The 12335-nt window shown below is 30.0% G+C and overlaps 1 protein-coding gene across 5 annotated transcripts in view; it reads right to left on the bottom strand.

Annotated features, from left to right (window-relative positions):
- Positions 1 to 12335, bottom strand: part of LOC134831897 (uncharacterized) — a 55274-nt gene that overhangs the window by 15727 nt on the left and 27212 nt on the right. Inside the window, exons 1-10 of one of the 5 annotated variants that reach the window (XM_063845732.1) lie at positions 10402 to 10700; positions 9445 to 9463; positions 5242 to 5890; positions 4972 to 5144; positions 4531 to 4910; positions 4392 to 4467; positions 2625 to 4332; positions 1560 to 2038; positions 1397 to 1498; positions 874 to 993 (exon numbers count right to left, since the gene is read on the bottom strand). In XM_063845732.1, coding sequence (XP_063701802.1) covers positions 874 to 993; positions 1397 to 1498; positions 1560 to 2038; positions 2625 to 4332; positions 4392 to 4467; positions 4531 to 4910; positions 4972 to 5144; positions 5242 to 5456 — 3253 coding nt within the window. In that variant the 5' untranslated portion in view covers positions 5457 to 5890; positions 9445 to 9463; positions 10402 to 10700. Of the gene's footprint in view, positions 1 to 873; positions 994 to 1396; positions 1499 to 1559; positions 2039 to 2624; positions 4333 to 4391; positions 4468 to 4530; positions 4911 to 4971; positions 5145 to 5241; positions 5891 to 9444; positions 9464 to 10401; positions 10701 to 12335 lie in introns of those variants that run through there. The other 4 variants (XM_063845733.1, XM_063845731.1, XM_063845730.1 and 1 more) reach the window with 4 other exon arrangements.

The raw sequence follows: 12335 nt of genomic DNA, 5'->3' as shown, positions 1-12335 counted from the left end.
TTGTGTCTGAATAGAAAATTGGACTTTCCAGTGGGGTAATCGGAGTGATATTTTCCGCAGATTGATCAAAAACTGTCTGGTTAATCGATATTGAAAGTTTTTCCTTGTGTTTTTCGTTTTTGTTGACCTCGATTGAGTTATTTTCATTTTTGATATTAATGCTGTTCGAGCTGCCATTGAAGTACTGGGATAAACGTTGATCTACTAATGCTGTATGAGCTCTGGATTCTGATCTTACAGACCATTGTCGCTTAAGCTCATCTATGCTGTTTTGATTTCCCGAATCATTTTCTTTTCCAGAATCATTAGACAAGTCTGCATCTCTATTACTATTGACTGATGTCGACATGAACATTGATTTGATTCGACCCACTTTACTTTTTTCTTGAGTTGATTTTTTTACGAGGTTTTCGATGATAGGATCTTTAAAATTCGTCTTGACATTGTCATTGTTGTTATTGTCATTAACAAACATTTTTGGCAACATCAGTTTTCCGATCTTACGCATCAGGCGTTTTGATTTATTGGTGGACACGTTTATGGGTATTTCGTTTTGGTTATTTTCATTATTTTGGTCTGTCATGCAATTATTTTGTTTATTCTTATTGTTCTTATAACAGTTATTACTATCCGATGGTTTATAGCAATCTGGTTCTTCCATCAAATAGTGATTAATTACTTCTGTGTTATCATTAGTAATTAAAACAGTAGTTACGTTATTGACAAGTTTTTTGTTATTTTCAAATTCGTGCTCGCTCTTTTTGTTGTTATGAATAAAATTAATATTATTATTTGTTTCATGCAAGTAAGTGGAAGCGTCGCTCAAACTTTTGGTGAGCATTCTTTTTGGCACCATGCCAAAAGTGATCATACTTTTATGAGTAGTGGTCGTACTCCCATAGTCAGTAATTAATGTTGGCGATGACGAAGCAGATGAAGATGTCAATGCAGCGAAAAATTTGAACTTTTCCTCAAATTTCTTATTTGATGGTTCTTTTTTTTGGGAAATTTTAGATTGGTTCAAAATGAGTGTGTCGTCATAAAATCGGTCCAAAAAGTCAAGTAGTTTAAAGTTATACATAAAAAGAAAAAGGAAGAAAGTAATTAATTAAAAAATTCAAAAAAAAGGAAATTTTTTTCGAAAAATTTAAAATCCACCACCAAAAGTACGAGTAAGAAATTTAACTTTGCTATAAAATATAAAAAATATTCTAATTTTGGAATAATAAATATTTTTTCTGTCCGTATTGAAGTGCAAAAATATATCAGTTTTCAAGTAAGCAATTGTAAATATGAATAAAGAAAAATTAAGCTACAATTGATATCAATAGTAAGACATGCAAATTCTGAAAACTGATAAATAAAACTTTAAAGTATATTAGAAAGAAAAGCTTACCAAACTCTGTGCCAGAATCGTCCGAAACAGAAATATTTAAATTTTTATTTTGATTATTGGTATGCTCCATTTCCAATTCAGCTCGAATGCGAAGTGATGGAACTGTAAAAAAATTAAAAGTAAAAAAAAAATTCAATTGTATTGATGGCAAATTTAGTTGTACCTCTTTCAGTTTTTTGCGGCGCCGGTTTCTCAATTTCCGCTTGTTTTTTTTCCAACTCTTGAAATAAATTGGCACGTGCTTTGACACTATTCGTGCGTTTGAGACTAGAAGAGCTTTTCGAGTTTTTGTTCTCTTTTTTAGTTACATCATCATCTTTTTCACCTTCTATTATTTCAATTTTATCCGTAACGTTATCATCCACATCTTTAAACACTTCTACTTTCGGAACTTGTTCAACAGCGTTTTCGTGCTTAGTACTTTTTTCCGATTCACTTGTCGATTTGGAGACATCCCCACCTGAATTGGACATTTCAGACATTTTTCCAAACTGAATACCACTGTCACTGCTAACGGATGCCACCAAAGTGTTGAAATCACTGGAATGTGATGATGAGATACCAGTATCGTGGTGAAAAACGCCCTTATTGAGGGTGTCCAAAGATGATGGCTTAAAAATTTGTTCACGTTTTGAGGTAGAACTGCAATTTTTATTTTTGTAGAGAAAAACAAAACACAAATGTTAAAATGTGAGTAACGATGATGTGAAAATTATTTTTGTCCGTTAATTTTTCATTTGGATCATTTAAGGTGGGAGGGTTTTCGCAAAAAAAAACTCGTTTTATGCGTAATAAGCTATAGACACTTTAAAAAAAGTCAATTTTCAACCTAAATATACAATTTATTTATTTTTTTTTCTTTAAATATTTGATTCAATTGACACAATTATATTATAGATTCTACACGTTAAATATTTCCGTCTTTCCAAGTTAAATTCTTTCGCAAAACTAACGCAATATTCTAAGAATACTGGCGAGAAAACGATACACTTGTTGCTCACATCAACTGTTTTGTATGATTTCTTCACTACACGAACTTAATATATTTTGAAATGTTTACATTAAATTCTCACCGATTTGTGTCGTTTTGAGAAATCTAGGTTGAATGAATTGCATTGACTCTTTTTGAGAGAACGCTTGTATTTATAAATAAAGAAAGTATTCCATTGATTTAAAAATAAGTTTAATTCTATAATATAGTCAATGATAAAATAATATACACGCTTACCTTCCTAACTCATCCACGGTAATGGGATGCGTCTTGAAGCGCTCTTTGAATTCCCTTCGATGAACTTGAGCGGATCTGCTGGATATTACTGAGTTAGATTTTGATGGTTTTGTCAAAAATTGTTCCATGCTTTTGATGCGCTCTTGTACTGAAATGAGCGGAAGTGCAACTCTGTCAGAACTAGCTTGCACTTCTGGCTTCGAGTCTGAATTTTCTAATGATTTGCTACGATGCATTATAATATTTGAGTCGAAGGGATCACCGAAGCTGCGACGTTTTGCTGGTGAATCTGTCTTCAAAATGGATCGTTTGCCACTAACGCTCTCGTTGTCTGTATCTGAATTACCTTCATCTCTACTGGACTTACGTGAGGTTTTCAGAATTGGACGGATACAAGTATCATCATTACTACATCGAGACAACTCTTCCCCTTCAGAGAAGGATTTCTTTTTGAGTATAGGCTTTGGATGCGGTGTACCATTGGATGGTGTATGTATCTGCGAGTCTTGTTTTAAAATTGGCCGTATTTCGTAAGAACCGTCATCTAATCCTGTATTGACGATATCTTTGCAGATCTCGGCTGCAGCTAAAATGACAGCTTGAGAAATTGATACATGTTTTGGCTCACCTGACGGTGTAATGCTTTCTTTTTTCTTCAGGATTCCATGAGAACTGTGACACGATTCATCTTTTGACTCAAAACTGGGTTGTTTAAGTATGCCATGCGTCTCTTCGAGACTATTTCTTCGATTATGTTTGACTAAAATACTACGATCATCAGGAGAATGACTTCTGCTATAGCGACTTTCATCCAGTGAGCTTCGTTTCTTTAATATTCCTTGTTTTTTAGTGTTTCTCACAGGTGTATCTACAACTGACGGACTAAAAGTGACAGGCGAAGCATTATTTGATGCATTCGAGCTTGACTCTAAATCCTTTCTCTTAAGTATCGATACAATATGATTAGAAATGCTTAATGTTTGATGTTCAGAATCACTTTTTCTACGACCGCTTATTTGAGCTTCTTGACTAAATATTCGTTGTTGTCTGGTGCTTTGTATGTCCTGCATCATGCGTGATGACGACAATTCATCATCATCGTTCTCAATACAAATAATGGATCCTTTGTTCAGTTGAAGCGAATCATTAGAATATTTCAGTATTTCGACAACTTGTGGATTTGTATTAATCTGTTTTTCTACTAATATTTTTGGCTTTTTCTTCTCACATTCAGTACTTTTTTCCACTACAGGAACATCAATTATGTGTTGTCTTGGTGCAGCTTTAGGAATGATTTCAATAGGACCTCGATCAAGGCTTCTTGTACCCATTAAGCGAGTTCGTTTTTCCAGTCTTGGATGAGCCTCTAATGTCGGTGATTTTAACATTTTATTAAATTTAGTATCGTCAACACTTAATTTTGTTTCCGCATGATACGATGATTTGATACTTGTACCACTAATATCGTCCTTTCGTGACTTGTGTGTTGAGTTTGGCAGCTTTCGAGAACTAAGGCGATCCATGTCACCCTTTTTCTGACGCGGGATTTTCAATTTACCTGCAGGCTGAATCACTGGACTAGGAGTTAAAGACGAACCTGTCGACGGAGAATTCCCGAGTTTGTTGTGTCGAGGTGAAGTTGGCGGTGTTTTGGACTTCTTTGTGTCCAATGCTATCTGAAACCGACGACTTTGAGCAGTAAGCGTATCTAAAAAGAAATCATATTTATGTTATCAATTAGAAAGGAAAAACTAAAATTTAACTCACCATCTACTAAATTTTCGGAATTTTTATTCAAATTTGATTTGCGTTTTGATGATTTGTCTTTTTCAATATTTGATGACTGACAAGAAAAAAATGCCACAATTAAAATGAAACTGATGAAGAAATTTTGAAGTTTTATTACCTGTTTCTGTTCGGCACTACCAGAAATTTGAGTTTTGGTTCCAGCCTGTTTATTTGGGGACTTACTAATTGACCGACTTGGATTTTGTGAAGGTTTTCGAGTTGTTGTACAATTTTGTTTCGTTCTATTTGTCACACCAGTTACAGATGAACTTCGTTTTCCGACAGTCACTTCGCAATCACTGAGTGTTTGGTTTATTTGCATTGATGATATAGTTGGAACTGATAATTTTCTACGTGGCTGAGTCTCAGCATTGACATTCGTTGTATTAGAATCACTTGTTGGCGAGGTGCCGACATTTTTAGATACATGTTGTTGTGTAATTGGTTCGCTCACAGGCGATCGGTGAATCGACAGAGTTTCAGTTGTAGGTGATTTTGCTGTTGGGAAAAAATGTTTCCTTTTTAATATTTCGTTATTTTTATATGAATAAAAGATTACCAAGTGCTGCTGCTCTCAACCTAGAAGCTTTTGTTGTCCGAATTGCATTGGTGCTAATGGGAGATGTGGCACTTTTACTTCGACGTGAGTCTGGTAAAAGTGTTGAGCTAGAAGGTGGAGACGTTGCTGTGACATGTTGTTGTCGCAATAAAGCTGCTTTTGAGCGTGTCATCCTTCAAAATATGCAAAATACATAAAACATTGATTGTAATTCGATTAACAAAAAATAAAAAAATTAAATAAATAAATAAAATGAAAAAAAAAACGTACCTGATACTTGATGAGTCTTGGGACATGTTTTGTATGTCCTTTTTATCGGGAATCGATTGTGATGTTTTGACTCTAGTTGGTGCCATTTTAGCAGATGCACTGGAGGATCCGTTCTCTTTTCGATTAGTTTCATGTCCTTTATTTTGTAGTTTCAAAGTATTGGTGTTGTTCATGTTGTCTCTAACTTTCGAAGAAATAGTGGACACGTCGTTCATTCCGTTCTCTTTGCATATTATATTGATCAATGTGTTAATTGGACTTGAGTTACCAAAACATCCAATTGTATGTCGTTTTTCATTAACCTTTGTTTCTTCTTGAGGTTTATCCTGTTTTGTACCAGAGGCAGCAATCCAATTATTTGTGGTTATCAGAGAAGTTGGCCTTGGTTGCTGATTAAAAATTACAAATTGAGGATTTCGTGGTGTTCCTCGATTTGAGGATGTGTTGTTATTGCTCTCTTTATAAAATAAATCGTGATGGTGTTGAGGTTGATACAACTTGTGTTCAATCACCGATTGCACAGCTTTTTTAGTTGATGGTAACAATGATGTTTGGCAGCTTGAATTGGCAGTGTGTAGTAAGAGCGCTCTGTTAAGTTGATTAAAGTCTAAATGAGGATTTGAATTAATTATGAAGGGTGGTGATGACACTGAAAGCACATAAAATTTATAAATTAATTAATTATATTAAAAAAATAATCCTTATTGATAAAAAAATATATTTACATCTAAATAAAAGGATAATAATTTTTAAGTATTACTTCTACTTTTTATTATAATGAAAAGTGAATATCTCAATAGATAATATTTTTTGTTAAAATTCAAGCTTTTATAAATAGCAGACATTTTTTAATCATTTATATGATAATATTAAATATAGTAATATCACTTAGTAACCTTGTAAGGAAAGTTATTTGCGAAAGCCAACAAGGAATTAAATCAACATAATGAAATTCATTGAATGAATAACCTGTTTGACAAACTTGAATATTTTTTCTGATGGTATTTTACCGTTAATAGCAGTTTAATTAATTTATACAAAAAAAAAAACAAGAGAAAAGGCATTATAAAAACTTTTGATTTCAATATGTTTTATTCGGTTATATTCTCTCCAATATCTTTAATTCATATGGTAAATTTTGAAAAACAATAATGAAATAAATTTTTACGTAACTTTATTCTCTTACCTATTCTTTCCATTATCACACTATTTCTTATTGTTTTTTTTTATGAAATACGAAAAATTTTCGTCTAATTATTATTCAGTTATCAAAATTAACAAATTCATTAAAACAATCATAGTTGTGTTTGTGATGAAAGTGAAAATCTATGTATCTCCATAATATTATTATTGCACTGTATTATTTTTGTTTGAGAATAACGTAAATAATCTTTAAATTTTACATTAATGTTAATTAGTAGATAAATCAGATCAATAAAAAAATAAAGTTTGCTACTTTTTTAAAAAATAAATATTTGATTTTTCATTTAATTATCATGAAAAAATCGCAAGGTAAAATGAAAGATCATTTTTTAAAATTAATTGTCTTTTTATTTAGATGTCTTATCCGTATGAAATTTCGTATCAAACTGAGAAACATATCAACAAATAACTGAACAAATTTAGTTATATTTTACAATTTACTCAGTACATAAGACAGTCTCTTGAAAAAAAAAATATTATCACAGTCTCGTACTTGCGACAATCAAAAAACCAGTCATACTCGTTCATTGAATTTTCTGCTGTTGCTGTTGTGTCTGCTCTTACAAAATATATGTATTGTTGTCGACCACAGTAAACTTTTTTGTTAAATACTATAGTGGTGGCGATTTTCTTTGAACCTATCTAATATCAATATTTAAGCATCAAAACCTAAATATTTTTTTTTTTTTTGCAAAAAAGCCTGATTCCTGATGCGACAGACCGTATCTACATTTTTTTTTAAATTTAATCTTCTCAAAAATAAAACTAAATTAAAAAGGCTTGTAAGACATTATAATTTTAAGACAAGCAGAATGAATAATAAATAATTATTGACAGTAGACAGGGTTGTAATATTAAATAAAATTATAAAGGGAAACTTGTTGGATTTTCAATGAAACAACACATTGCCAAAAATGACATTCGGATCTCTCATGTCTCATTACCCTACTCGCAACTGAAATATTTCATCATAATCAATATATGTGATAGCTTTAGCTTGTGAAAAAATAGCTAGACAAATTTTAGGCTGTAGATAGACAGAGAAATTTTTGAGCAAGGTAAAGTATATAATGTCACGTATTTTTTTCTTTCTAAACATATTTTCCCTTTGCGATAAATAGGTGCATATCAATTTCAGACATTACAGACTATCCCAAAATCTCATGCTCACATTCAATCCTACACAATGTGAGTATATTACATTTTAAGTATATAGAACATGATTTTACTACATTTGTACTTGACCTAGACTAAAATTTCAGCTATAGTACATTATAGCTTTATGCAGCCTCATTCGTTTTTTGTCTGGGGGGTTGTTTTTAGACAAGCGTAAGAAGTTTTTCTATTTGGTTTTGAGAATGAGATGCGCAGTTCAAAATAAAACAAAATAGGTATTTTATTTAAGATAGTACATAATTCCAGACCATATAAAAATGGTGCATGACCTCGGTCAATGAAAAAGTAAATTTGAACACAAAAAAACCGCCGGCGTACGCATACCTTTGTATAAAAGTTCAATTTGTTTTTAAAAGGGAAATATTTCATTCAAATTAACTTACAATTATTGAGATCTAACAAATAAACTAAATATTCATATTCTTATGAATATTCAAAAAAATACAATATCTCGGAACCATTTTTGATATTTCCCAAATTCTTAGTGAGTCGAATTATTTAAAGATTTGGTCAACACTTTTGAATCTGACACATTATTTTTAATTTTGCATATAATTAAAGAAACGCATAAATCAAGTCAAAAAAATAAAATCAATAAGGAAATTTTTACGAAAAAAAAAAAGATTATATCACTTTCTATTCGATTTACGAAAAAAACGACATCAAGACATTGACCATCAAACAACGCGTGTGAAAACAAGCGAATATACATAAGAGAAAATATTCAAACAAAATTAATGTGCGACGTAAATTTACTTCCCGTATTTTAATGAAACCACAGAAATGTCGCGTGAATTTTCCTCTTTTTTGTCATAAAAAACCAGTTTTACTGCGTTTCTGCTGTGTAAAAAAAGCATTTTTCACTGGATTGATGTATTTTATCAACTTTTTAGCGTTATTTTGTTGGTGCATATGTGTATGATAATTTTTCTAAAATCATGTAAATAAGAAAAAAATATTAAAGAGACTATTGAAGAAAAATTAACACTAGTCAATATTTGTGATTTTTTAAATATTAAAAAAAAATTTGGCAGTTTCAACACAAACAATTACTTACGCTTTTATATTTTTTGTGATCATGAAACAACATATTTACTAATTTGATGTCATTTAATAAACAAAGAAAAACATGCTAAGAAACGTGATAGATTATATTGTAAAAAAATACTGGTCAGGTATTTTACCATTGGAATGACAATATTATATGCAACTAAAGAAAAACTTTTTCGGTTGGCTTTCTTTTTCTGCCTGATGATGACTAAAGAAAAACGAAATCTTATTTTACATAATGTTTGTTTGAAGCAATCAAATTAGTCACGTTATCAAATGGGTAAAATCGACCATAATCGACCGACGAAATAAAAAAGTGTTTTATTTTTACATTTATCATTGTCCTTTAGTTGAAAAGAGATTATTAAATTTTTATGCTGCACAGAATGCAATAACGAGGAAGATATAATCATTTTTATGCTTATTATATCAGAAAACAAGTGTTTTAAAAATATATATTTATGAAATTTTTATGAAACATACATATATTTAAGCTTTACAAATCTATTGTATATAAAATTATTTGTCGAAAAACATTAACAAGATAATATGATTTTTCTAAGAATTGTATATTGTGTAAATAATATTCGATTCCTCTTATTTTACCAACAAGAAAAAAAGAGAAAAAAAAATAAAGTATAACAAATTTTAGAGTATATGAAAATCGTCATAAAACAATTGAAATAAAAAGCTTATACGTTTCAAAATAATGTTTAACTTCACATAAATAAAACAAGTACATTTGTCACATTTTTGGATTACAAGGGTACTTACGAAATGTAACATCACTCACCTGGAAGAAAAAGAGATAAAAATTAATTTGGAATATTTACATAGAAAGGATATTTTTATTGAATGAAGCTGAAAAACATAAACCATGCAAAAACCAAAGCTTGTTCATTGTATAAATTTATCGACCTGTATGACGATTTCATGTGTTTGTGATAATTAGGAACAACTGTACTGAAAAACATTCAAAATCGCGTTTTAGATCAAATCACAAAATACTGGGTAGCAGTCATATTAGATGCACTATGTAAAGCAAAATCAACGTATGTTTTAGTATTAACGAAACAACTCAAAAATATAAATTACTTCGTTATTTCATCCTCTGATGAATCAGCTAATAGAATTATGCTAGCAAAATATAATCAGAACGCATTAGACAGAAAGGAAGTATAGCTAAATAATCACGTTCAACTGCCAAGGAAAAGTAATAGATGCTGTTAAGCAAAAAAAAAATAGTTTTTGGTATCCACAAGATATTCTCCAAAACAACATACTTAGGATATTTTCATGCATTGATTAAGGAATTTTTTTGACGAAATAAAATAACTTCCTTAGCAGTGTGATTATAAAGGTATAAGAGGAAATGCACGTGATTGTTTATATATTAATAGCGGCAAAGTCAAAGATTATAAAGTAGTGTATGTATATGTTTTTGTTAATTTATATTTTTTTTAAATATAGCACTTGACGCCAAATACCCTTAACTTTTTAGAAGTATTTGATTTGTTAATAAATTATATTTTATCGGTGATAGAAATACAAATATTTTGAATTGATTATTTTTTATATTTTTAGACTCTATAAGAATTAACACGTGGTACATGTTTCCTCCTTAATTTTAATCTAACAATCACAACAAAATAATATTGTAATTTTTTAATGTTTTCATTTGAAACCGTTGTGCATCAATAAGAAAGTCATAATCAAATATACTTTTATTACCTTCTAATCAAAACAAAGTTTTATTGATAATAGATTAATTGTTTATTTTTATCCAATTACAAATCCTTTCATTGTAGGTATGTATTGTATATTCTTATAAATACTTGTGTCACTTTCCGGTAAGTTATATTTTTTCTGAATTTCTTACAAGAAGTTGTACTTTTTATGCAAAAACATTTGTTTTTGGTTATTTTATTTAATTTTTTGTTTTATGATCTAATATTTCTTTTTGGTACTCGAAAAATTGTCATAACTTTTTTATTCCGAAGTTTATAATGATGACGAGCAAAACACGTATTGACAAGTTGACGCACAGAAACAAACTGAGAATTTGTTAGTGTATAAAAATAATAAGGCAAATAATAAAATTAAAAGTATGGTACGATCCGTGTTACATACAGATATAATGATCGTATATAACCAATATTTTTCTCTCGTAGTTCAGTAGTGTTTTGTTGGCTCTTGCTTGCATATTGTAAATGTATGTACCTATATTTTAAAATACGTTCTGTATATGATTTTGTACGAAAAGCTTAATAAACACAACAAAATAATAATAAAGGGAATGCAAAGTAAAAACAAAAATAAAACAAAACAGTGAAGTCATCAGAGTACAACACATATATCTAAGCGCATTTTCCTTCTATATATTAAATTTATAGATTTTTTACCGCACTGTTGTATCGTGCTTTTTGAATTTTTGCGGAAAATTGTATTCTAATGTGTTTTGAGAGTGTTTCGGATTATTGCAGATGGTACAAGGTACAAGGGACATTTTTCAAATATTGAAAGCAAAAAATGTTATTGCAGCATGAACTTGGCCTCTACTTGCGAGGCTCATACATATGATACAGTCAATAACAAACACATACAAGACAGATATCCAATGTGTTTCAATGTGTTTAATCTGGTTTGTTATTGTATGTATTGTATGTTTTGCATGTCTGTGGATAGAATCTTTCTATTGAAGAATGGTGATAAAATTGCAGGAGTATAGTACTGTAAAATATCTTATTTTTGATCATTTTATTCATTATTTGGAGTCATTACAGGAGTATGTTTCAGCAAAAATAGGTTTGGTATTTAAAAAAAAACTTAAACTTATTGAAATTTGACAAAATACAGTTTGTTTCCAAAGTTAAACATAATAATTAAGATTTTTTTATTTTCTCCTTTTTTTATTAGTCGATAGATAATGATTAGTAAAAATGCATAATCCCATGAGCTCTTTCTCTTCATTAAACACGATGAAACATGGTTTGCTTTAAAAATCATAAAGAAAATAAAAGATATTACTGACCAGGTCATTGGCGTTAACAATTATGAGTAATATAAATGATAAATGCATAAAAGATGAGTCGAAAACAAAATGTATGAGGACAGGTTGTTTTCAAAAACCATTTCAACAAAGACATTTTTATATTTTTGATAGACATTTTTAATAAAAACTTTCTTCATTTGTATATTTTCAGAATGATATTGTATAATGATCAAAACTCGTTTTGGATGTCAATTTTAATATACGGTAACATGTGTAAAAAATAAATATTTCATTAAACATCATATACAAATTCGTAACGGCAATAGTAATCGGAATGAAACGGTTATTACATTTTACGAAAACGCTCAAAACATTTAATAGATGGCACTGTGCATGTAAACTCCTAATCCACAAATGGAATCAAACCAGTCACCTGGGTCATAAAAACGTTGAACATGATCATGTATCCTGATTCTCTTCATAAAACCTCGAAATTGGACATTCAATATCTTCATTTGGGAAAAATTACCTTGACAAAGGGATTTTATATCATATATTAAACAAGATTAAACATTAAAGGTTGTGCGAATTCAAAAGTATTACTTGATTTTTACATGTTTATTAAATATATTTTTAAGTCAATTTATATTTATCTAGTTGACAATTTGGAGGC

This window comes from Culicoides brevitarsis, chromosome 2 (genome assembly GCF_036172545.1).
Source record: "Culicoides brevitarsis isolate CSIRO-B50_1 chromosome 2, AGI_CSIRO_Cbre_v1, whole genome shotgun sequence".
NCBI classification, from domain to species: Eukaryota; Metazoa; Arthropoda; class Insecta; order Diptera; family Ceratopogonidae; genus Culicoides; species Culicoides brevitarsis.
The sequence above is the reverse complement of the archived record's forward strand: the minus strand, read 5'-3'. Positions and strand labels throughout refer to the sequence as shown.